This window comes from Hyla sarda, chromosome 2 (assembly GCF_029499605.1).
Source record: "Hyla sarda isolate aHylSar1 chromosome 2, aHylSar1.hap1, whole genome shotgun sequence".
NCBI classification, from domain to species: domain Eukaryota; kingdom Metazoa; phylum Chordata; class Amphibia; order Anura; family Hylidae; genus Hyla; species Hyla sarda.
Genome location: NC_079190.1, coordinates 164,766,374 through 164,793,604, shown reverse-complemented (window position 1 = coordinate 164,793,604; position 27,231 = coordinate 164,766,374). Strand labels below are relative to the sequence as shown.

The 27,231-nt window shown below is 45.9% G+C and overlaps 1 protein-coding gene across 3 annotated transcripts in view; it reads right to left on the bottom strand.

The window, feature by feature from the left end:
• The window catches only part of TPP2 (tripeptidyl peptidase 2), a 97,338-nt gene extending 71,872 nt beyond the window's left edge, over window positions 1-25,466 (bottom strand). Inside the window, exons 1-10 of one of the 3 annotated variants that reach the window (XM_056555692.1) lie at window positions 25,128-25,466; window positions 21,985-22,113; window positions 18,181-18,276; window positions 17,851-17,955; window positions 17,611-17,735; window positions 12,058-12,221; window positions 11,733-11,887; window positions 6,123-6,199; window positions 5,887-6,014; window positions 4,624-4,723 (exon numbers count right to left, since the gene is read on the bottom strand). In XM_056555692.1, the coding sequence (XP_056411667.1) occupies window positions 4,624-4,723; window positions 5,887-6,014; window positions 6,123-6,199; window positions 11,733-11,887; window positions 12,058-12,221; window positions 17,611-17,735; window positions 17,851-17,955; window positions 18,181-18,276; window positions 21,985-22,113; window positions 25,128-25,295 (1,247 nt within the window). In that variant the 5' untranslated portion in view covers window positions 25,296-25,466. The remainder of the gene's footprint in view (window positions 1-4,623; window positions 4,724-5,886; window positions 6,015-6,122; window positions 6,200-11,732; window positions 11,888-12,057; window positions 12,222-17,610; window positions 17,736-17,850; window positions 17,956-18,180; window positions 18,277-21,984; window positions 22,114-25,127) is intronic. The other 2 variants (XM_056555690.1, XM_056555691.1) reach the window with 2 other exon arrangements.
• Window positions 25,467-27,231: the final 1,765 nt, after the last annotated feature.

Below are 27,231 nucleotides of genomic sequence, written 5' to 3'. Positions count from 1 at the left end.
CACGCCCTGCAGGAAGGTGCTGACATGAGGGTTGGAAGCTAACTGCCGCTGAAAAAGAATAGAAAGAGCCGACACTTGACCCTTTAGGGAGCAGAGAGCTAAGCACGCTGATCCAGACCAGATTGCAAGAAAGCGCGGAAAGGAAAAGACAACCGGGTAGACGGTGCGGTGGTAAATCCTAGCGGAGGAAGGCTTCCGAGCCCGAAGCATGGTACGAATCAACCCAGAAGAAAACCCCCGAGCTCTCAAAACTGCGGTTTCAACCGCCACACCGTCAAATGGAGCAACAGTAAATTGGGGTGGCAGAGAGGACCCTGGGAGACGCAGAGGTATGCAGCACCTAGGCCAGTCTGGGGCTACCAGAATGGCAGGAACGCCCTCCACTTCAAGTTTCCTCAGAACCCTGGGCAGGAGAGGGAGAGATGGAAAGAGGTAAGGAAGACTGAAGGACAACCACGGGATGACGAGTGCGTCCACCAGAGCATCTCGTGACTTTGCGACAAAGCAAGGAACATGCCTGTTGTGGCAAGATGCAAAGAGGTCCACGTGCGGGGTCCCCCAAAGGTCACAGATCTGCACAAACGCCCCTGGATGTAGAGACCACTCCCCCAGATCCGCGGAGGAGCGGCTGAGAAAGTCCGCTTCCCAATTCCCCACACCTGGAATGTGGATCGTGGAGAGAGAGGGAACCAGAGTCTCGGCCCAGAGCAGAATCTTGGAGACCTCCTCCGTCACAGAGCGACTGCGTGCGACGCCCTGGCAATTGATATATATGCCACCGCCGTGGCGTTGTCTGATTGAACTCGAACAGGACGACCCTGTAGGAGAATTTCCCAGTAAGGAGGCAGAGAAAGATGCCACGAAGTTCCAGAAGATTGATGTGGAGGTGAGCCTCCTGAGGGGACCAGCGACCCTGTACAGTTAGGTCTCGAAACACCTCCCCAACCCAGGAGACTCGCATCGGTTGTGACAACCTGCCAGAGGACGGGAAGAAACGACCTCCCCTGAAGAAGGAGAAAGGGAGGGGAGAGTGGAACCACCACAGAAGAGACCAACGAAGGAGGGCAGAGGAATCCAGCGATCCAGAGTGGACGGTGACTTGTTCCATCGGGCCAAGATGGCCAGCTGAAGAGGGCGATAGCAGAACTGGGCGATAGGGACCGCCTCCATGGCCGCCACCATCCGGCCCAGCACTTCCATGAATAAGCGAATTGGAACAAGAGAAGGGCGCCGTAGGTGACGGACACCGTCCTGCCGGGAGTGCCGGTTGTCCAATGGAAGATGAGCAGCCGCAGTGTAAAAAAGGAGACCCAGAAAGACAAGGGACTGGGAGGCAGAAACGTTTCCCGGTTGATCACCCAACCGAAGGCAGACAGAGTCTGTACAGTGAGATTCAGACTCTCTAAGTTTTGGGAGCTTTGATCAATAGATCGTCCAGGTAAGGGAGGACCAAGATCCCCCGAGCCCAAAGGATAGCAATCGCTGCCGCCATGATCTTGGTAAAAACCCTGGGAGCCATAGCTAGGCAAAAAGGAAGAGCCAGGAACTGGAAATGACCCGCAGGGACAGTGAAGCAGAGGAAACGCTGATGGGTGGGGAAAATGGGCATGTGCAGATAGGCATCCCTGATATCCACTGAGGAAAGAACCCCCCCCCCTGATCCATGGACACTACCACGGAGCAGAGGGTCTCCATGTGAAAATGACGTAGCTGCAAGTGGCGGTTGAGTAGCTCGAGGTCCAGAATGGGGCGGGCCGAGCCCCCTTTCTTGGGGACGACAAAGAGATTAGAGTAGAACCCCGAAAAACACTCCCCTGGAGGAACTGGAACAATAACTCATTGAGCGAGGGAGGTACTTAAAGCGACCTGAAAGGATTCCACCACAGAAGGGGAACATGGAGGGCGGAATCAGAAGAAACTATCCTGGGGAAGGGAATTCTATCTGGTAACCATTGGATATGACTTCCCGCACCCAGGCATCCTGGAAAAGAAAGACAGCCACCCATCCGTGAAGAAGACAAGGGTGGGGGTGTCCCTTCAGGAGGAGGAAGGCTTACGGTTAACGGACTTGCCTGCAAAACCACCAGAACAATTGTCTGGCTTCTAGGAAGGATGCGCCTTGAACAAAGGGGTTTTCCCGAGAAAGGGAGGGCGACCCGAAGCAAAGGACTGAAAGGAAGCAGTCTTCAGACTTTGATCGGAGCGGCGAGGTTTGTTCTGCGGCAGCAGAGAACTCTTACCTCCAGTAGCTTCGGAAATAAATTTAATCTAGGCGTTTCCCAAAGAGCCGGGTACCAGAAAAAGGCAACTCTGAAAGAGATTTCTTCGAAGCAGCATCTGCATCCCACACCTTCAGCCACATGGAGCGGTGAATCGCAACCAAGATACCTGAGGCAAAGGCCGTGCATCAGGCTGACTCCAAAGCCGTCAAATAGAGGAAGTCCCTGGCCTTAGAGAGTTGACGAGAAAGGGCTGCCAAGTCCTCCCAAGGGGCACCTGACAGGATGCCCTGCCGTAGCTGAGAAGCCCAAACCGAAACTGCCTTGGACACCCAAGCAGAAGCAAAGGTGGGTAAGCAAGGACCAGCCGCTTCAAAGGCAAATTTCGCCAAGTTCTCAACCTTCTTGTCCGCTGAATCCTTAAAGCATGCTGCATCTGCCAGAGGCAGGGTAGTAGATTTGGAAAAGAAACTGGAGGATCTACAGCAGATGGTACTGTCTACTTGGAAACCAGATCCAAAGGAGAGGGAAATTGAGCCCGAATCTTCTTGGTTCACTGGAAACGTTTGTTCAGATGCTTCCAAGCCGCGTCCAGTAAGGTGTCAAATTCAGCATAAGAACTAAAAGCCCTGGGGGGGGGGGGGGGGGGGGAACGCTGAGAGCGGCGAAAATAAACTTCTGGATCAGGATCCAAAATTCTTTTGTCCTCCAGATGAAAAAAGTGTCCCTTATGGCTGACACCAAGCTGTCCACCATATCAGACACGGTAGAGTTGTCCTCATGATCCGAGGTGGATTCCGGTCTGTCATCTACTACTTCCCCTGGAGAGTGGGAGCATGCAGCGTTAGCCTTAGATTGAGGCGTGTGAGACCTAGAACGAGGAGTAGGGGACCTGGGATGGTCACCTAGATGGCCCCTAGGGTGCCGGTGAGCTGGTGAAGAGGAGCGTGACATACAGGAAGAATGTCTATCCCGAACACGCGACTCTGGAGAAGAGCATGGAGAAATTACTTTGGGGCACTGGTGAGAGCGCTGGGAGTGGGGGTCAGGAGAGACCGAGCGGGACTCCCTGGGGTTCGTGTGCAGGGAAGTCCGCCCCAAGACCGAAGTCACTGATCTGGAGACCTTAGCCAGGTCAGAGATAGACTGGGAAAGGGAGAAAACCCACTCTGTGGGAGAGGTGGATACCGCTCGGTCCGAAGGGACATCCTGAGAAGAAGGCACAGGGGGGATGGAGCACATGGTACCACCGGGCACTTTGGTCTTGCAGCCCACACAAGAATAGTAGGTGACCAAGGCTGCAGTCACCTGCCTCGGGGGGGTGGGGGGGCAGAATAGAAAGCCTAGAAAATGGACCATTCTCTCCCAGGTCCTGTGTCCCGTGTGTGGTGCTGAAGAAGCAGGCTGCAACTGTACTGTGTCCTGTGGCCGGAGCTGAAGAAAACCTGCAGGCTGAATAGGAAGAGGAGAAGAGGGAGGTGCCAGCTGCACTGGTCAAGTGACTCAGGGACCTAGACGGCGCCACGTTGGAGGGAGAAGAGGAGGTGCCCAGAAAAGAACCCCTCAAGAGCGCTCACACAAACATATTGGCCCAGCGGGGAGCGCCGGCAACCCACCCGTGGAGTGGGCAGAGCTAATTACAGACTCAATGTCCTACCGCTGCCGCACCCGAACAGAGGCGAAAGTGAAAGAAAAAAGACAGGGGGAAAAGGTAAAGGAAAGTAGGGGAAAGAGGGAACATACTCACCTTAACCAGTACATACTCGCCTAGGATGTCTTCAGCCAGCTATGGTCACCTGCATCATATCAGGCTGAAACCGCGGGACGAGCAGGGAAGTTAGGGGGACCCTGACCCAAGGCGCAACCGCAAGCACTGGCCGTTGGCAGGAAGGGGTTAAACGGTGCATACTCTATGCCCCGTGCCCCTTAGCCGCATATGGGGGAACAGGTAGCGCCATTCTCCTGAACCCCCACCTAAAAACAAGAAATAAAAAGGAGAAAAAAAATCTAAACAGGCCCTAGCTAAAAAATAAAAAAAGAAGACTAGGTCTGGAGAACTCCAGACCTGTGTCTGCCTCCTACTGACACAAAGTAAAACTAATCCTACCAGGAGGGGCAGACTTCTTTTTGTATGCCTAGTGTCAGCCTCCTAGTGGCCCCCAATGGAAGGATTGCTATACCCCCCCCCTCTACCCCACATAAAAAGAAAACCATTTTCTTTATATATCTTTAACATATGTATCTCAAAATAGTGCCAGTAAAAATTACAGCCAGTGCCACAAAAAAATAAAAAATAAAAAAAATAAAAACCCTAAGAAGGCTACATGGTTAGAAAAATAAATAGCTATGAATCTATACTTTTCATTTCTCTTTAAATTCTCTCCTAAGATAACAAGTATCCTACCTTGGACCTCTTGAAGACCAGGTATATTGGTTAGCAGGTAATTTTTCTCGGAGGGAATATTCTGCTATCATCATATCTGGAGAAACATATGCCCCCACACCTAAAAAGAAAACAATGGCTTAACATTTGCTTCACAAAAACTAATATCAAGTTGTACATTAAAATTCCCTCAGGACAAGAAAAAAATAAAAATAAATAAAGATTAAGGCTTTGGATCCTCTAAAGTCCCCTGTAAATTCAAAAAGAAAGTAGTGAGGATAGCTGAAAAGACAAGGAGGGAGATCTATCTAAACCCGCGCGGTGGGTGCATTTGACTATAGCAACCAATCAAATAGCTTATTTTTAAAGAGGCCTCTGAAAAATAAAACCAAGTTCTCATTGGTTGCTATTGGCAACTGCACCACTTTTCCAGTAAACAGGTTTTCATAAATCATACCCAAAGTGACTGGTTAAAGAGGTAGTCCAGCATCTAAAAACGTATCTTCCTATCCTGGGAATGGGGGCATAAGTGTCAGATGCATAGAGAGGGCGTGACAACCACCTCTTTGTGCAGTGATCGACATACAGGAGATGGCAGGGGGTCAATGCGGATAGGGGATATGTTTTTGGATATTGTATAACTCTTTTAAATAGGAAGGATCACAAGATGTTATTATGCAGTAGTGGTTTACTATTGAACTTTACTTCTGACTTCGCTTCCTCCAATGATAATTCAGTTGTGATTGAGTTTTTCCAAAAGCCAGTCTAGCAAGAATTAAAGGACGTACTCACCGCACAGCACATAGTGTGAATAACGCTTTATTCGGGTGAAATTTAAACGGACGACAGCATAAGGTAGAGGACAGGGAGTGCAGGACGCCAGAGACGCCATGAAGTCACAGCCGTTTCACCCGCGCATGCGGGGTTAGTCAAACACGGCATGCACAGGTGAAACAGCTGTAACTTCCCGGTGTCTCTAGCGTCCTGCACTCTCCATCCTCTACCTTATGCTGCTGTCGTCCGTTTGGATTTCACCGGAATAAAGTGTTATTCACACTATATGCTGTGCGGTGAGTGCACCCTTTAATTCTTGCTAGACTGGCATTTGGAAGCAATTTGTGCGATATTCGGGAGAGCAACTCAGCTTACATGGTGATCCATTCTGTGTGCACCGCTGCAGCCCTAAGTCACTGGTTAGTGATTAGAATAGGCAAGGATTGTCCGGTAGAAGTGCTGAACACACCTGTTTGTTTGCCCTGTATACTACTAAAAGCATGTTCTCACCAATAACACTAGAAGTAGTCCCTCCCGGACAGCCAACAGTTGAAAGACATGGGCCATTATTGCCAGCACTTGAGACATAAATAATGTTGTTCTTCCATACTGCTTCATTAATAGCTTCACAAATTCTCCTAAGAATACAAGAGACAGTTTTGCAAAGTTTCCATCATACATATATAGTAAACACATTTTTCATAGTCTGTTCCGGTAAAGTAGTCAGCAAAGAAGTCCACACATACCCGGAGTTTGGCCAGTGAGTGGCTTCCCCATAGCTGTAATTGACAAGGTCACACTTATATTTTATTGCTTCAATCATCTGTGAAATAAGAAGAGATTTTATAGTTGAGATTTCAGATTGCTACAGTACAAAGAATTCACAAAATGAATGAATGATGGCTGCTTCTAGGTTTGTGGTTTTATCCATCCTATCTGAGAGTCACGCCCCCTCCCATAGACATGAATGGAGGGGGCATGGTGTGATGTGACTAGGGGCATGGTCGTGATGTCATGTCCCTGTCTTGGAGGCTGCGCCTGGCACAGAATTCTGGGGACTGCACAGAGATCACGGGGGTCCCAAGTGGTGGGACCCCTGCGATCATGCATCTTATCCCCTATTCTTTGCATTGGGGATAAGATGTATAAACCGGAATACCCCTTTAAATTTGCTTTGACTTTTGCAGTTGTAGCAGATCAAAAGTGAAAATATAAAATGGTCACAAATTTTTGCAAAAACTCACCCCGGAACAGATTTTGAAACTTAGAGCTAAGCTATTTAGCTATTTACGAAGAATGTCCACCATGTATGTAAAAGTAGATTTTTATACTTACTGTAAAATCTCTCTCTCGGAGCTTCTATTGGGGGACAAAGGACCATGGGTATATGCTGCTTACCGCTAGGAGGCTGACACTAGGCAAAAAAACTAAAGAACGTCGTCTCCTCCGGGCAGGCTATAACCGCCTCCTGGCTATGACCAACTCAGTTTAGTCCCAAAGCAGAAGGAGAACCGACCAAGAAAGGAACAGTCTGAACAAAAAACCCAGACAAAAGAAGGGGACCGACCACAGAAAAAAACACCCCCCGCACCACAGTGGCGGAAACTGGCTGGCCACAAACAAACCAATGGGCGGGCGCTGTGTCCCCCCAATAGACGTGCCGAGAAAGATATTTTACATTAAGTATAAAAATCTACTTTCCTCGAGCACTTCATTGGGGGACACATGACCATGGGATGTCCTAAAGAAGTCCCTGGGAGGGAAAGACCAACATCCCAGCCAGAAAATAACTCAGACGGATGGCCGAACTGCCGCCTGCAAAACCTTGCGGCCCAGGACTGCGTCGGAGGACACAAGGGTATTAAACACTGTAAAACTAGGCAAAAGTATGCAAGGACAACCAAGTCGCCGCCTTGCAAACCTGCAGAGCCGAAGCCCCGCAGCTTACCGCCCAGGAGGCCCCCACCGCGCGGGTGGAGTGAGCAGTCACTCGAAAGGGGGGTACCTGACCCTTGCAACGATACGCCTCCGAAATAGCGGATTGTATCCACCGGGAGATAGTGTCCTTGGAAGCCGGGAGCCCCTTGCGCCGCCCATCGGGAAGCACAAACAGAGTCACACCGCCGGAAGGGGGAAGTGACCAACAAATAGGTCCAAACCAAGCCCAGCTTGTGAAGCTGGCGCTCCAGCAGATGAGAGGGGGATGGGCAGAAAGAAGGCAACACAATCTCCTCGTTTAAGTGAAAGGAAGTCAGGACCTTGGGCTGAAAAGAGGGTACCGGCTGAAGAACCACCTTCATTTAGTGAAGCACCAGAAAAGGCGAACGGCAAGAGAGGGCAGCCAATTCCAACACACGGCGAATGGACATGACCAACAAGGAAGGCCACCTTCCAGGCAAGGAAGCAAAGGGAAACCTGACCAAGAGGCTCAAACAGAGTGCCCTGCAGGGCATCCAAAACGAGGGTGAGGTCCCAAGGTGCAGTGGGGGGCCGGAACGGAGAGACCTCATGGGCCACGCCCTGCAAAAAAGTACGCACATGAAGGTCTGATGCAAGAGAGTGTTGGAAGAGGACAGAAACTGCCAAAACCTGCCCCTTGATGGAACTGAGGGCAAGGCGCGTTTACATTCCCGATTGCAAAGAGGACAAGATATTCGGCAAAGAAAGAAAAAAAAAAAGGTTGGAGAGAGAGAACCGAGCCTCACACCAGCAGAAATAGGCCCGCCAGGTACGGTGATAAATCCTGGCGGACGAGGGCTTCCGGCCACGGTGCATGGTCCGAATCACATGGTTAGAATCGCCGTCAAACGCAGTGGAAGTAAATTTGGGTGGCAGAGGGGTCCTTGGGAGAGTAGGTCGGGACGATCTGGAAGACTGAAGGGAACGTCTGCCACGAGATTGACCACGTCCGCGACGACACTCGACAAGGCCAATCTGGGTCCACCAGTATTGCCGAGACGCCCTCCGCCTTGAGCTTCCGGACAACCCTGGGAAGAAGTGGAAGCAGAGGAAAGAGGTAGGGGAGAGCTAAGGGGGTCCAAGGGACCGCGAGAGCGTCTACCACCTGTGCCAGGGGATCTCGCGACATGGAGACTAAACGGGACTTTCCTGTTCCGGCGTGACGTGAAGTGATCCATGTATGTAGATCCCCAGCGGTAACAGATTTGAGCGAAGACCTCCAGGTGAAGGGACCACTCGCTCGAGTCAGCGGTCGATATGGCTGGAACGTGAAGTTGCGCCAAGAGGATCTTCAACACTTCCTTCATGACCGCAGAGCTGTGGGTGCGGCCCTGGCGATTGATGTATGGTACGGCGTTGGCGTTGTCCGTCTGTACCTGCAGGCCAAAAAGCAGGAGACTCCAGTGAAGAAAGCACAAGAAGATCGCACGGAGCTCCAGGACTTTGATGGGGAGACCAGACTCTGATGGGGGCCAACGGCCCTGGACAGTTTTCTCCCGGAAGACACCCGCGTCCGTGGTCAAGACATGCCAATGGAGAGGCAGGAAGGAGTGACCCTCCCGGAGGAGAGGAAACCGAGCCCACCAAAGGAGGAAGCAACTCGGAGCGGAAGCCAGATCCCATAGTAGAGAGACAAGGTGGATTTGTCGCACTGAGAAAGGATGGCCCACTGGAGGGGACGGTACCAAAATTGGGCAAAGGGGACTGCCTCCATGGAAGCTACCATCTTGCCCAGAACAGACATGCAGACCCGGCCCGTGTTGAAGCGCATCCAGAGACTGGGACGGAGACAGGTTGGATTTTGCGCGGTTGATGATCCAACCGAAACTAGAGAGGGTCTGCAGAGCGATATTGAGGCTCACCCGATTCTGTTCCAGGGAGGGCACCTCGATGAGTAGGTCTCCAGGGGAGAACCGAGACACCCCCAAAGGGGAGGAGAGCCGCCACTGCTGCCAGCGTCTTGGTGAAGATTTGGGGTGCGGTCGCTAGCCCGAAGGGCAGGGCGACAAACTGAAAGTGACCTGCAGGAACAGCGAACCTGAGAAACCGCTGGTGGGCCAGAAAGGGATGTGCAAGTAAGTGTCCTGTATGCCAAACAGAAGAGAGGATCTCCCCCGGATCCATTGATGCGACTGACCTCAGGCATTCCATCCGGAAATGCCGTAGCCGCACATGACTGTTTAGAAGCTTCAAATCAAGAATGGGTCGGACAGTGCCGCCCTTCTTGGGAACCAAAAAGAGATTGGAGTCGAACCCCAAAAAACATTCCTGAGGAGGGACCAGCACTATCACTCCCTGGGAAAGGATGGTGCGAAGGGCCACCTGAAAAGCTCCAGCAAGAGAGTGAGATCGAGAGGGGCGGGACCGGAATGAAACTATCCTGGGGAATAGAAGAGAAATCTATTTGATTTGACATCCCGAAAGAGGGACAGGCGACCACCCACCTGAGGAGAAGACTCTGATGGGGGCGCACCCTCAGGCAGTGGGAGCCTTGCGAGTCCCAAATTTGGAAGAGGCGAGGTTGGAATGGGGCCCCCGATTTCCAGGAGGGACGAGCCTTGAAAGACTGTGCCCTCCTATCCTGTGAGGCAGCCAGTTTGTCCTGGCAGCCAGAGAAACGAAAGGGGTGAATGGAAGATGTCTTCCACCACGAGTCCCAGCAGCACAGACGATTCTGGCGTAAGAGAGAACTCTTTCCCCCGGTAGCCTCAGAGATGATCTCCTCTAGGGGTTTGCCTAAGAGACGAAATCCCAGGAAAGGAAGCTCAGTAAGGGAGCGCTTAGAGGCCGCATCAGCATTCCAAGTCTTAAGCCACAAGGAGCACCGAAGGGCCACTAGGTTGCCCGAGGCAAAGGAAGCGCAGCAAGCCGACTCCAAGGAGGCCAAGCAGAGGTAATCCCCAGCTTTAGCGATTTGCTGAGCTAAATCTGCCAAATTGCCAAGGAAGGAACCTGCTAAAATACCCTGGCACAATTGAAGAGCCCAAACAGAGGGCCTTGGATACCCACGTAGAGGAAAAGGCTGGCAACAAAGCCGAGTCTGCCGCCTCAAAAGTGAATTTCGACAGATTTTCAATACACTTGCCCGAGGGATCTTTAAAGGAGGCTGCATCTGCCAGTGGCAGGGTAGTGGATTTAGACAGCCGCGACACAAGAGGATCTACTGTAGGAGGAGAAGGACTACTTTGCCACCAGGTCTTGAGGAAAAGGGAAAGAGAGCATGGCGCTTCTTAGTCCCATGGAAGCGTTTGTCTGGAGGCTTCCAAGCCGCCTCCAACAGCTCGTTAAATTCAGTGCGAGGGTTGAAAACTTGGGGTGCCCGACAAGCACAGCAGAAGGACACTTCAGGGACCGCGCCTTAAGTTCCTGGGTCCTGCAGATGGAAGGTGTCCCTGACTGCAAACACCAGCCTGTCCACCATATCTGACATACAGGAAGTCTTTTCCGAGTCAGAGGGAGGGTCCAAATCCAAGTCCACCAGCTCCCCTGGGGACCTGGAGCGCACCGTAGTTGTACTGCAACTGCGGACGCACGGGGACCGGGAGCGGACACTTTGTGACCAGTCGCGGCGGCACCTGTAGGATTTAGAGAGAGAGCAGGAACAGCGGCGGAAGGATCCCGCTCGGCGGGACTCAGGGGATGAGTAGGAAGAAAGGCGACCCAGATGGCCACGGGAGGGCTCTAGAAAATGGAGGGAGGAGGGCTCAACTGTCGTCTCCCTGGGAGACGAGAGCAAAGAGGACTGCCCCAAGGCGGTGTAGCTCTCAGTTATTCCTTCTGAATATTTATGAATAAGCTGATAACTGTTTGTTTAACACTCCTTGTCTGCCACCATCAGCACTGAATGGATAGTGGATGGTTGGCTTCACTCCCAGTTTTCACATAAAGTACTTAAGTGTGGGCTGCAAAATTGTGTATGGGAATTAATAGCTGTTTTCCCCACTAAATGAAATAGGTAAAAATACCAGTCGGATGTTGTGGATGGTTGTTTTTCTTGTTTTGAGTGAGATCCCCTATACCCCCCTCCAGCACTAACTTACCAAGCAATTTCTCCTTTGTCCTTTCCCTATCAATACATATAACTTAGTGCAGTGTTTCTCAACCAGGGTACCTCCAGCTGTGGCCAAACTACAACCCCCAGAATGCACGGACAGCCTTTGGCTGTCTGGACATGCTGGAAGTTGTAGTTTGGCAACAGCTGGAGGCACACTGGTTGGGAAACACTGACTTAGTGTCTCATTTACATACATATTTTCTTTGAGAACACTATAATTACCAGAGTGGTCAAATATTGATATTAGGTAGTTTTGTTAGTGGTTACTTATATACGTGTTTTGGTATAAGTGTTTATTATTATCTTGTGAGCCCGTTATGTGATCCTAGAACAGAACTCATACCGCTCTTATAAGCCCTGTGCCTGTCTCCATTGTGCTCAATCTTGTGTCACCGATTTTTATTGCTAGAATTTGTGCTCCGGGAGCAACTCCATTTCTTTCAGGTTCATCAGGAAAAAATCCTGCTGCAATGCTGGCCACGTGTGTCCCATGAGCACCTGTAATACACAACAACAACAACATATCAATCATTGAGATTGAGGGATTGAGTCACTACTACTGAATGTGGATTACTTCCAATGTCACTGCTGTGTCTGGCCACGCAATATTATAGTAGCACCTGGGTGGTCAATGTCAAATTAATAAGAAAAACGATGATACAACTTACCACCGCTTGTTACAATTGAAAGCAGGTTCCCATCATCATAAATGTTGACCGAATAATTCAGCATTTCTGTTGTCCCAAAGGATGCATACTCTTGGGCTTCTCTGTAATTTCCTAACACAGTGCAAGTGTCCAGCTCTCCACACTCACTGGTGTCCATACATGCTCTGCAAGACAGCAAAAGAACATTCAGGTAACCTAAAGAGACTTAACAGATCAGGCAATGGTGCATCCTGCAACAAACATAGCCATTGACTGTATAGATCTTTTTTAATGTATAAAACCAATTAAAGAGCCTTGGAACACGACTAGGGATAATGGGCTATAATAGAATCTACTCCAAAACATTGAATACTCATCTGTACTTACAGAAAGTACTATACTTTTTTTTCCTTCTGGAGGAGAGGCAATTTGTAATGCTAAATGTGTTTTCATTTCGTCAGATGTAAAAACCTCTAGTATATGGTTGTGCATATTTGTAATATACTTTATCAAATAGGTTTTTAAATAATAATCCTAATATCAGCCACCTCATATATAGCAGATGCAGACGTTCCCCTGTATCACAGCTGTCTGTGTCTCACCCATACGGTGAGCCAGGACACAGTTCACGAAGTTAACATGCAGGAATGTGCGCAGAAGCTCCACTAGAGACGAAAGCCTGCAACTGTACTACAAACACCAAGTCAGGAGGATTCCTAAGAGCATAATTTACTGCAGACTGAAGTGTACCTGACATTTAAAAATACTTCTGACCTGTCCTAGGAACATGTCAAAATAGTTTTGATTTTAAATGTTCAGACCTCTGCCGATCAGGCGTACGAGCCAGAGGAAGTCTGCTCTGCAGCACATTCCACTCCCTGCTCGGTCTCATGTAATTGAGACATGCTCCATAGACCTATACTGCAAGTGTCTTGATCACAGGACATAGAGCTGGGAGAGAAAGTACTGAACGTTCAGACATGTCAAAAGTTTTTTTCCCCAAATGACAGTGCCCATTTAAAGAGTACCTGTCACAAAATTAAAAAAAAAATATATAAATTTAAACAGCCAGGCTTACCCTGCCTTACCGAAGGATCATTCCTGAGGTGTTATCAGCCTTCTTATCTTGGTATGCAGCTCACTAATTCTTGGCAGGGATGGGGGGGTGGTATGGCTTAGAAGCTGGACCGATACATTCACCCAGAGATGAGGAACTTGTAGAATAGGGTTGGGCTTGTGGGACAGGGCGTGGCTACACGCTCAACAGGGTTTCCTTAGTCTTTCACAGGTGATGTAATTATGGAATCAGTCATCAACACAATTATATCAATTGTGAAAGACTAAGGAAATCCAAAAAATATGACCTTTGGGGAGACTTGAAGTGTACCTGTCATTAGCAAAAACTTGTATAAAGTAGAAGATAACATTATATGCATATTTCCAATATACATTGGTTAAAAAATGTGTGTATTTTTGTCCCTGCAGCTATTGTTAGTGTGTCCCTGTAGAGAGACCAAATACAGGAAGTGTGGGTGGACAAGTAGAGCTCTGTACACTGAGGCTGTGCGCCACACTCCCCGCTCACACAGCAGGATGATTGGCAATTCGGGAGCCTGCACAGAGACCTGCTTGTCCTGCCCTCACTTCCTATATTTGGACTCCTCACAGACACACAAGCAATAGCTGCAGGGACAGCATTTTTTTATCCAAAAAATATACACCTTTTTAACCAATGCATACGACTAATATACATATAATGGTATCATCTACATTATATAAAAAGTTTTGCTAATGACACGTACACTTTAAGGACCGTGCTTGGAAAACAATGTGCTATAGTATAAATGGCCCCTAGTGGTGGTGATATAAATCTATATTTTGGGGGTTTTGTTTCTAAAAACTGAGCAGTTTTTGAAAAATAATCATATTACAAATAGTCCTAACCAATCTAGATACATTTATTGAGTATTGATACCATCTCAGATTTAACTTTGATGTAGCGTCTCCCAATCAACCCTGAAAAGTATTACACTCAAGGTACATTACAGAAAAAGCCCTTCTTTTGTTTCATGTAAAAAGTTTTGACCGGTCAGATGTTGAGACCCCAGCGATCAGTAGACTGAGTAAGTAGAAGCATGTGGTGGTGCTTTGCTACCTGGTTCAAAGTGATCTCTGCCCAACTTGATTGGACGAATTTATGCTAAAATATCAAAAGTTTTTGTTTTTTCAATGACAGGGACATTTTATGATTTCTCTGAAACATTACAGCATTTCAGAGTCAACCATACACCATTGTACAAAGGGGGCCTTTCCCGGTTTCATGCTGCTGGTGCTTCCAGTGACAGGTTCTCTTTAAATTGTCAACCGCATAAAACTTACAAATCAAGCGCAATATCCATTATGACTAACAAGAGGGATCAGAACCAATAATTTTTATCCAAGAGACATAAGCAATAAGCTCATGCACAAGGCTTAAGCTGGAGATATAAGCCAAGTACCAATGTATACTGAAGGACAAAAGGATAGTATGGGTCACTTATGTAAATGGAGAGCAAAGGATACATTTGGTGTAAACTTGGGGAGTTTTTGCCAATGTATTTATCAATCAACATAGGCCCCGAATGTGATGTAAACAGAGCTTGAGTGATCTTTTCTAGTCAAGTTATAAACTATAAGGATAAGGCAACACCACTATTTTGATCAGACTACATGAAGAGCACAATGTTACATTGCAGTACTGGATCTAATTATTGTCAATATGGCCATTTTGCCACATAATGGAATGCCGTATTCAAAAGACACAGCTTTAAGATGCTCTTAACCCCTTAATGACCAAGCCCATTTTCACCTCAAGGACCAGGCCAATTTTATTTTTGCGTTTTCGTTTTTTCCTCCTCGCCTTCTAAAATCCATAACTCCTTTATATTTCCATGTACAGACCCATATAAGGGCTTGTTTTTTGCGTGACCAATCGTACTTTGTAATGAAACCTCATTTTACCATAAAATGTACGGCGGACCCAAAAAAAAAAATTTTTTAGGGAGGAAATTTTAATGAAAACCAAAATTTTGCACATTTTGGAGGGTTTTGTTTTCACACTGTAGACTTTACGGTAAAAATGATAGGTGTTCTTTATTCTGTGGGTCAATACGATTAAAAATGATACCCATGGCTAGATACTTTTATATTTTTGTACCGCTTAAAAAAAAAAAAATCTAAAACTTTTTGTACAAAATCAGTAATCTAAAATCGCCCTATTTTGACCACCTATAAACTTTTTCATTTTTCCGTATATAGAGCGGTATGAGGGCTAATTCTTTGCGCCGTCATCTGTACTTTTTTTACATACCACATTTGCATATATAAAACTTTTAGATAATTTTTTATACATTTTTTTTTAATAAAATGTGACAAAAAAGCAGGATTTGTGGACTTTTTTAATTTTTTACGTTTACGCCATTCACCGAACGGGATCATTAACATTATATTTTGATAGTTTGGACATTTACGCATGCGGCGTTACCAAATATGTTTATTTAAAAAATGTTTTACGCTTTTTGGGGGTAAAAAAAAAATGGGAAAAACTGACAATTTTCCTTTTTATTGGGGGAGGGGATTTTTCACATTTTTTTTACTTTTTATTTTTACATTTTTCAACTTTTTAATTTATTTAATTTATTTATTTTTTATTTTATTTTTTTTACACTTTTTATGTCCCCTATGTAAAAAGTGTAAAAATAAATAAAAAAATAAAAATGTAAAAAGTTGAAAAAAGTAAAAATAAAAGTAAAAAAAATAAAAAAGAGAAAAATCCCCTCCCCCAATCGTTTGATTGCTAATACTGTGCAGTGCTATGCATAGGACACAGAACTGCTCAGTATTATCGGTGATCTTCTGCTCTGGTCTGCTCGATCGCTGCTCGAAGACCCCGGGAGACAGCCGGAGCTAGGTAAGGGGACCTCCTTCTGTCATGCTGGATGATCGGATCTCCACGGCTGTGCTGCGTCCGTGGTCGTTAAAGGGGTATTCCAGGCAAAACCTTTTTTTATATTAATCTTAATCCTTCCAATAGTTATTAGCTTCTGAAGTTTTCTGTCTAACTGCTCAATGATGATGTCACGTCCCGGGAGCTGTGCATGATGGGAGAATATCCCCATAGGAACTGCACAGCTCCTGGGATGCAAGTCATCAGAGAGCAGTTAGACAGAAAACAACTCAACTTCAGAAGCTAGTAACTATTGGAAGGATTAAGATTTTTTACTAGAAGTAATTTACAAATCTGTTTAACTTTCCGGAGCAAGTTGATATATAAAAAAAGTTTTGGCCTGGAATACCCCTTTAAAGCTGCTGAAGAAAAGTCCTATGGAGGACTTGAAACACGTCCAGCTCCGCTACTAATGACACATATATCCAGCCTCTATATTGGAATACAGCTATTGCGCTTATACGGCATCCGCTAAGCCCCAGGTACTTATGCGCATTGCCACGGCCAAGAGGAAACCACGTACCCTCTGACCGCATCGGTGATTACCTGTACAGCCTCAAAAAATCTGGATCTTTCATTATTGCTGTAACTTCTGAGACGGCTGAGTCTCTATCAGCATATGCCACACATAATAGGACCGTGAATTTGAACATTCTCTCGCATTTTACACGATTTGGACAAATTCACGGCTCATTGAAGCACTGCAGTCCCCATCATTGAAGCCCACTATCACCGCTATCCATATGAGACGGCCGAGTCTCTAAGCGGCGATCTATCCTTCAGCTCTTCAGTACTGCAAGTATACTTAACATTGCTACTGTTTGCTCATAAACACTGCTAGTATACCAGACACTGCTACATCGTTACCATGCAATCATTTATTAAATTGTTGCCAACGGATACCACTCATTCTACAAACAGCGCATTGAACAGTACAATTCTGCACTTTACATATTCGTTTCTATTCAAAAGACATGTGCACCCCTATTTTATTCTTACAGGCTGGAATATCCACAGACGTGTGGCTTTTATATTGATTGTATTTGATTACATATTTTTATATTCTAATGAATTCTATGCTATGTAATTTTATCATTTATTAAATTGTATTTTGTGTCCCCGCTGACCCACAAGGGCCCTGTGCATCACGGAGCACATTACATATTTTAAACAATTAATTAATAAATGTCTATCCAGTATTCAAGATCCTGAGCCTCAATTTTCTTTTAAATCACTTTACTTTCAGACACCGTGGGTTTAGGTGCCATTTGAGTCGCTCAAATCAAGGTAACTAGCAGATAGGAGCCTCTCCTATTTTCTATATATTGCATGTTATAGTTTAGTCACAGCTGTAATTATGTGAAATCAAGCCAAAAATTGCACAAATTTTTTGATCACATGACCCATGTCCATATGTAGCCCTTGGCCTTATTGTTACTTCTATGAACAGTTAATACTTACATGTATACCTTCTTTTCCATTTATAATTGTAAAGGTATAATCTGACTATTTATTTGCACTACAGTTCATTTAGAACCGATTTTTTTCCTCAAACCCTGCAGAGGTTATAGAGATAAGACATCACATACCTCAACGTCTCCCCATCATGCCACACCAAGCAGTCATATACAGGGCCAGGATCGCTATATTTTTTTTCAAATAGGTTAAGCATTTCAACTTGATTCTGAATATCTTCTTTTATCAATTTTCCCATCTATACAAATAAAAAAAGGCACTCAATGAGAAAGAAATTATAAATAAATGTAAAAAGAAAAAAAAACATACACCGTATATGTTATAGCGATAAGGGGGGGGGGGGGGAATTATACCAAAGTTGGAGTATTCGGACTTGTGTCGGTCTCATCTTGCTTTCTGCAAGCTTCTGCTAGTAGAGCTCTGTGAACAGGATCCCACAACTTCTCCTTACGCTCTTTCTGCAGTTGTAGAAACAAAATGTATGTTAAATAAAGCAGCCATTTTACTGTTCACTGTATAACAATGAAGATCAATGAAGTAATCCTTCAAACCACAGTTACGTGATCATATCACATCAATGCAATGCAAGGTTTACATCAAAGTCCCCCCCCCCCCTCCCCCTCTGTTTATAAGCGACGAGCCTGGTCCAAGCCATGAACAGCATGCATATAGTCATCATTTACCTGGAGTCGCTCTTTAAGTGCCTTTGGATAAAAATCAAATCCATTTTTAACACCTATGTGATATCTGCCAGATGGATTTTGCCAGTGTGCAGGAATCTGTGGTTGAGGTAGAACATAAAATTAGTTTCTCATTTTCGCCAACTTTCCACAGGTAACACACAGAAAGGACTTAAAGGGGTACCCCGCCCAGAGACATCTTATCCCCTACCCCGCTTGTGACATCCCAGTCGTGCCCCCTCAATGCAAGTCTATGAGAGTGGGCGTGATAGCAGTCACACCCCTTCCCTTAGACCTGCATTGAGGGGGAGCGGACATGACGTCACGAGCCTACGCCGCTGCACCCGACACTCTAAATGAACATCGGGTGCAGCAGGGAGATCAGGACCCCCGCAATCAGACATCTTATCCCCTATCTTTTATCAATATTTTGGGGGAATAAATGTTCTAAAAAGCAGCAATTTTTGATTTTTTTTTCTTATGATCACACCATTCACCAGAGGGGATAATAAATATTATATTTTAATAGATCGGATATTTACGCACGTGGCGATACCAAATACGTTTATTAAAAATGTATTCATTATTATAAAAAAAAAATGTTTTATTTATTTATTTATTTTATTTTATTTTTTTTATTTTTTTTTTTTTTACACTTTTTGGGGGTAAAATTGGGAAAAACAGAAAATTTACATTTTTATTGGGGATGAGGATTTTTCTAAATGTTTTTACTTTAATTTTTTCACTTTTTTTACTTTTATTTTTGCACTTTAGGGGACTATTTATAGCAATCATTTGATTGCTAATACTGTTCAGTGCTATGTATAAGGCATAGCACTGATCAGTGTTATCGGCTATCTTCTGCTCGATCTCAGATCAGAGCAGAAGATGCCGGGAGACAGACGGAGGCAGGTGAGGGGACCTCCGTCCACCATTACAGATGATCAGATCCGATGGTCCACATTAAGTGGCGCACTTCTGCAGATGCCGTGATCTGTATTGATCATGGCATCTGAGGGGTTAATGGCGGACATCCGCACAATCGCGGATGTCAACCACTACCGGTGGGTCCCTGGCTGCTTTCAGCAGCCGGGACCTGCCACGCATGACCCAAGCATCAAGCATCGCTCCGATGCTCACGGTTATGTATAGGATGTAAATGTACTTCCTGGTGCGTTAAGTACCACCTCAACAGGATGTACATTTACGTCCTGCATTGTTAAGGGTTTATCTACCTTAAATGGTAACTCTCATTAAAACTAATTTTTGCCATTTCACTCCTTATGGTAAATGAAAAATATTTCTAACATACTTTGTTTAAAAAAAAATGAAGTTTTCTATGTTTTATTTGCACATTTTCCCCCAACTCATACACAGATTTTGGACCAAAGTCCAGTCCGAACACAGGAAGTGCCGCCTGGAGTGCAGAGGGGGGGGGGGGGGGGTGTCCAGCCAACAGCATATGGCAGTTGTGTGTGAGAGGAGCTATGATTGGATGAGGCTGGACACAGCCCCCCCCCCCACCCCCCTCCTCAGCACTCCAGGTGGCACTTCCTGTGTTTGGACTTTGGTCCAAAGTCTGTGTATGAGTTGGGGGAAAATGTGCAAATAAAACATAGAAAACTTCATTTTTTTTTTTTTTTAAACAAAGTATATTAGAAATATTTTTCATTTACCATAAGGAGTGCAATAGCAAAAATTAGTTTTAATGAGAGTGACCCTTTAATAATAATGAAAAACAAACACACTTCAAAAGGCCTACCACAACGTATACAACAAAATGCATGTCAGATCAAATTTAAACCCTGCCTAGAAATCTAGAAACTGAGGTGTATGCAAACCCGTAGACTGCAGCAGTTACCCATTCCTTTAAATCAATCATTGCTACAAAAAGTTCCAGCCTAACCATAGGGTAGTGTCACACACTGCGGACACAATGAAGTTCCTGCAATGGTAATTCCAAACCAATTTCCTGCAAATTTGCCGCTGTGGATTACTAGTTAACTATGCTAATATATGTATTTAAAACCAACAGATTTTGCTGTAAATCTCCAACACCTGAAGGTTTACTGCAGATGTCATGTTCCCTATTAGGGCCCATTTATACTACATATTTTCCAAATGTAATTACAGTGCAGGAGCCTCCCATCGCAATCCCAGAATGGAATTCTGCTGCACCATTCACTCCACACGAGGTGGAGATTTTGTAGTGTGAATTACCAATAAATCTGCAGCAGATCCAACATAACAATTGTGCAATTGTACATCTTGCAGATCTTTTCAACAACATATGGATTTTTTTTTATCGCGTCCACTTTGCTCCTGTATTTGCCACAGATTTTCCATCCAGATATTGTGTAGCAAAGACACCAATTGTGTCACTAGTGTAAAAAAAGCTTTTTATATGAACATACTGAATAAAAAGAGAAAACCATAGCTCTCTAAGCTCATGGTCTGAAGGGCTTTCCAACAAGATATTAACTGCACATGAAAACAACATACATGTATGCTTAGTCTGGTGCCAGCAGTGGAAAAGATCGTACAAGCAGAGTTACCCTTAGACAAGCTTAACACTTCGGAATTTCCGAGCGGAATTACGTTTTGACATTTTGGTCGGAAATTCCAATGCAGCAGAGTCTTATTGCTGGCAATGGGATTCCGCTGCACAGTGCACACTGCAGAATTTTTGAGGCAGACTTTCTTAGAAAATGCCCTAGAAAAATTCTGCCAGAATATTGAACTCATTCAATGTTCTGGCGGATCTCTGCTCCACAGATATTACAGTCTACGGATCGGTAACGTATGCGCGGTCCTAGCGCCGACTAAGTCAGTTGGCGGTGCCCGCGCTCTGAATCTCTGTCCGGATTTCGTTCGGCCAAAGATTCCGTAGTTTGAAGCCGGCCTAATAGCGGTTGTCTGATGATAAAACCTGTTTTTAATTGTCTAAGAAATGAACATATATCGATAAATAAAGTAACTTTACTACTTTTCTGCTGTCTTTCACATTTGCCTTCTGATTCTGATGCAGACAGACTGTTCTGCTGTGTTCCTTAGGGTATGTTCACACGGCGGAATGTCCATGCCAGATGTTTCTGCAGAAATTCAGATTCCGACATACGCAGAAAGAATAGACAGACATGTCTGGGGGAGATTTATCAAAAACTGTCCAGAGGAAAAATTGCCAAGTTGCCTGAAGCTATCAATTGGATCACTTCTTACATTTTTCAGAGGTCTCTTTAAAAATGAAAGAAGTAATCTGATTGGTTGCTAAGGGTAACTTTTCTCTGCACAGGTTTTGATAAATCTCCCCCGTGTATTCTTTCTGGGGAGCCCACAAGAAAATGCACTGCCGTCTATGAGATGGTGCATTTCCAAGCGATCTCAGTGCCCACCATATTAGTCAAATGTCCGCACACGTTTTCCAAGCAGACAGTCCGCATATTTTCCGCCGTGTGAACCCGGCCTTAGTGGGACAGAGTTAGAGTTGGCTAAATTATTTGCCAGAGTGTACACATGAACCAGAAATCCATTAAAGAATGTATAATACACAGTAAATTGGGCTAATGAAGACAGAGCAGACAACCTGAATCAAAAACAGAAGGAAAACATGTAAGACCATGGAAAATTAGTAAAATAAGTTAATTTATTGGTAAGCCATAAATGTACTGGTTAAGGAAATGCCTATAATTTTAGGCTTCCTTTAGGGCATTGTTTTATTGATATGCTCATTATTTAGTTGTAACTCTTTTAATATATGCAGAAGTATACAATTGAAATTTAATAATGGAAAAGAATAAAGAAACGCACCTTTAAAGTCCTACCAGACAGGCCCAATATTACTCCCTCTTTTGGTTCCACTACAGTGCTGGTGTTTACATCACCACTTCCAGTTGTATCGATAATGTCTACTATCTTCGGCTTTCCATCAGATGTTTGCTGAGGTAAAAAGAATTATTAAGAAAACAATGCAAATCCTAAATCATTGTAAACAGTCCAATTTTCACACAACCGGCACAATTGTGACAGCCCTCGGCCACTAGGAACTGTGTCAGAACACAGAGAGGAAGGAGGAAATTTATCAAAACCTGTGCAGAGGAAAATTTGCCCAGTTCCCCATAGTAACCAATCAGATCGCTTCTTTCATTTTGCAGAGGCCTTGTTAAAAATGAAAGAAGCAATTTGATAGGTTGCCATGGGCAAGTTTTCCTCTGCACAGGTTTTGATAAATCTCCCCCAAAGAATTGTGCCTGAAAATGAACCTGTCCGCTCTTTAGGGCCTCACATAATGGTTCCAGGACCAGATAGGTATAAGTAACTTAAAGCGCCACTTGCTGTCTAGCCACATGACATGGGATGTGGCAGCTTCCAATCATGCGCCCCATGCCCTGCACTCAGGATTATCAATGATGCCAATCTGGGCAGAAAAAAGGCACTGCATGCGAGACTAGAAGCCATCGCACCCCCTCTCGAGTTACTGGACAGCAGTAATGCTTGGCAGCCATTAAAGGAGATATCCAGTGGTGAAAAACGTATCCCCCCCCCAATCTCCTGTACGGGGCAACGGCAGCCCGTGGGGAGGGGGCGTGTTGACCACCACACGAAGCGGGAACTGCCACCCCCCCCCCCCCCCCCCTCAATACAACTCTATGGCACAGCCAGAGCGCTGCCTTCGGCAATCTCCGGCTCTGCCATAGTAATGTATTGAGGGGGCATGTTGGCCGCCGCTTCGTGTGGTGGTCAACACACGCTGTCTGGCCAGCAAGCCGGGGCCCCGTACAGAGAGATCACGGGGGGCTCCAGCGGTCTGACCCCCCGTGATCTGAAACTTATCCCCTATCCTTATGATAGGGGATAAGTTTTTCACCACTGGACTACCCCTTTAATGGTATCTTTAGTACTCTGGTGCATTGCAGGGAGCTGAGGACAACAGGCTGAAACACTGCTCTTCTGACATGTCAGGTCATGGGGCCAGTACATTAGGCTCTAACAAAGTGATTTTCAACCAGGGTGCCCCCAGCTGTTGCAAAACTACAACTCCCAGCATGCCCGGACAGCCAACGGCTGGTTGGAAAACACTGCTCTAACAGGTTCACTTTAAATGGGCACTGTCAGATACAAAAAATGTTGATATGTTGTAAAGCATGCAAAACCAAAAGGTTTTGCAATTGCTTTCATTAGAAGATTTTCATTATCTCGTACTGAACATTTAAACAACTGCCCCCCTGCCTGCTTGGACACATACTAGTCCTGCTGTGTCCATGCATCATCACCTATGTCATGGACACACTTCCTTGATTGACAGCTGTGAGCGCAGGGCTCACAGCTGGAGGAAAAATCCTCCCACTGTCAGCTTGTGTCCCGCTGCTGTCAGTGAGGACAAGCTGGGAGTTGTAGTTATACTAATGTTAGGGGAGATGTGAGCAGACAGCATGAGGGAGGGGGCGGAGACCTGCACAGTGAGGCCACGCCCCCTCCCTTGAGAGGAATTCAGACTAGTGAGCCAAATTAAAAGTGTAATAAAAAATAGACACATAAAAATTAGATGTACATGGTCAGGATTAGGTACTTAGTAATAAATATACATAAAAATGTTTTTTGTTGTATCTGACGGGTACACTTTAAAGGGTATTCCTGTGCTCCCACAGACAATGCATGGCGTGCATGCTGACCCAGCACTCCATGCACTGGGGGAGAAACTGGGGTGGAAAGGAGATTTTTTATGTCTGGAATACCCCTTTAGGGCCCAGCAAGCACATAGCAACATGGATTGTGCAGAATTGTAAAGTCCAAGCATCTAAAATTGATGATGGGAGTTCTCTCACATTGCAGTACTATTCAAGGACTTTAAGATTACCTTTAATCCCTTGGTCAATTTTTTGAAAAGCAATGGCTCAGCATTGTGCACAATATTTACTTTTCAAAATGACATCCATTTTTAAACTCTAAGGATAAGTCCCTGCTGCTCTCCACCGCTTCCTCTGACGGGTCATCCCTGCAGGTAAGAAGAAGCAGTGGGGACCAGGAGCCATTGGAACACCAGCTGGGAGGGATCGGTGTAGGAGAGTATGGTTTCTTATTTAGGTCAGTCCTGAGTCCACTTAATAAAATAAAACAATCCTGATGGTGCATTTCTGCATCCTTGGAGCTGGTCCTGTTGGCCGCACATGGTTATGTGTGAGAATCCATATACAGGTGCATCAAACATGACACCCCTCCCCACTGGATTACCAGAAAGGGATCCCTAATCTGCAGCATTCTCCCCAGCAAGTGGAGTGGCCTATCTAACGCTCCACAGTCTATACCAGTGGTCTCCAACCTGCGGACCTCCAGATGTTGCAAAACTACAACTCCCAGCATGCCCGGACAGCCAACGGCTGTCCGGGCATGCTGGGAGTTGTAGTTTTGCAACATCTGGAGGTCCGCAGGTTGGAGACCACTGGTCTATACCACGAGTCACATGGGGCTAAACACCAATTTTGGCTGTGACAGGTGGCGCACAGCCAAACATCACTGCATCAAAGCAAATCGGGTCACACTATGACCCACAAGCGGCCTTGTCCCAACAGATGTTACAAATCCATCTGGGAAAGATTTCATGTTGGGTTGGTGGCCGTCATTTTCTTTACCTAAATGCGACACATAATGTCACATGACCCTAGTCACAGCCAAAATCCCTATGTAGACTCAGTGGAAGGCAGCACATCCCCCTCCAGCAGTTGCAAAACTACAACTCCCAGCATGCCTAGACAGGCATAAAGGGTGTTTAATTCGGTCACAAAGGAGAAGCTGAGGGTAAGGCACTGCCATCTGCACCAGGCTGTACAGTCATCCCTGTGATCAGACACTGGCATTGCCCCCAGCTTCTGCTATGTACCCCCCACCCTCCTGTACAGTCTCCATTCACACGACTGGTGATCGCAGCTGGTATCTCTATGGCTGCCCTCATGTACCTGCATCCCAGGTGCCCCCGGGTCCACCCCGGTGTCCAGCACAGCGATCAGCACCCCGCGCCCATCGTAGTGTGGGTACCGGGAGAGGAAGGACGCCGCGCCGGTCTCTTTTTTGGGAAGCAGCCCATGGAAGGGAAAAGGTTCTTCACAACCGGCAGCCATGATCATGACAAGGAAGAGGGGGAGGAGTCAACGGGTAAAAGGGGCCAAGACAACAACCACGGGATCTACAAGGAAGACGGAAGAAGGGCGGAAGAAGGGCAAAAGTGGACTGATGCCACGCCCCCTAACGTTGATAGGTCTACGGAGCAGATGGAAGGAGTGCCCTTTCTGTCTGTCTATGGTAGTGGTTCCTAACCAGGGTTCCTGCACCTGTTTCAAAACTACTACTCCCAGCATGCCCGGAAAGCCAACGGCTGTCCGGGCATGCTGGGAGTTGTAGTTTTGAAACAGCTGGAGGCACCCCGGTAGGGAAACATTGGTCTATGGCACAGCCAGTCCCAGGAATATTATCATTATGATAAAGATCTACTCGTCTTGTGTGGCAGTGATCTGTCTATAGAATCTCTCTGATCAATGAACAGGACGAGGGAGTTCTGCCTGCTCTATGGGATCCGTGTGGGAGATTTCTCAAAACCTGTGCAGAGGAAAATTTGCCCAGTTGCCCATAGCAACCAATCAGATTGTTACTTTCATTTCTAACAAGGCCTCTGCAAAATAAAAGAAGCGATCTGATTGGTTGCTATGGGCAAATTTATCTCTGCACAGGTTTTGAGAAATCTCCCCTCATGACTCTGTATTCATGCACAGGGACCTGTGAACCCCATTTTTGTTGTCCTTTAGATCAGTGGCACCACATCACGTGTCTGGCAGCTGCTTATCTTGTCATCAAACCTTGAGCTTTGGAGAAGTGGCCCATAATAACCAATCAGATTGCTTCTTTTATGTTTTAAAAGGCCTCTGAAAAAGAAAAAATGGAATCTGGTTGCTATGGGCAACTGTTCCTCAGCACAAGGTTTGATAAATCTCCCCCCATAAAGCGTAGGTCAAAGATTACTGATTTGCCACAGCTTTTCCCAAAAAATCCACAGCGAATTGGATGAAATGAAAGAATCCGCGGTTCCAGATCCATGACATGTCAGTGTGTCATTTACATTATTGCAGAAAATGTAGAAAAAATGCTGCGGTGGCGCTTCCAAGGAATTCACCCAAAGTCGTGGGTGTAGGTATAAAGTAAATAATTTATTTTTACAGCATAAAGAAATCAAAGAAAATAAATAAAGCAAGCAGGTGGTTTCTGTGTCTGCAAAACGCGTCTTGCTTTATTTATTTATTTTCTTTGATTTCTTTATGCTGTAAAAATAAATTATTTACTTTATACCTATACCCACGACTTTGGGTGAATTCCTTGGAAGTGCCACCGCAGCATTTTTCTACATTTTCTGCATTCTACATACGGATCCACCTTTGGGCTCCGTCCTCACGCTGCAGACTTGCATACCAAGCTACTATCACCGGCAAGGGACACGATACCCTCCACCCGGGTACCCACCTACACTGGCTAGAGACCTACACCGCACCCGGCGCTACCTCCGCTGTTTTCTGCTATATACTGATTTACATTATTGGAAAAGTCACAATCTAGAATAAGTCCAAAACTGCTTCAGGTTTTACTGCAGAAATGCCGCGGATCTGCAAAAAAAGTCCACAATGACACATATTTTCCATCGATTTGCTGCAAAATAAAACTATACTTTTGGAAACTGGGCAGAACATAACATATAGTAAACTAGTTTGAAACATATACAGTATCTCCCGTAAGTGAGCACACCCCTCACATTTTTGTCGCACTGCGGCTAAGCTAATTGCTGGCTGCAGTGATGTCCTCCTGCGGTGCCTCCGATGTCCTGCTCCAGTCCCAGCTGCGATCCTCTTCCTGTCAGAAACCTTGACGCTTGTTCCCAGAGTGACGTCGGGCCCAGATTGTCACACTGCCGCTCAGCCCATCAGTGGAAGAGGCAAGACATGTCTGCGTCAGTAATTGGCGGAGCCACAGTGTGACATTCTGGGCCCCAGACATCACTGTGGGAACAAAGGTCACGAT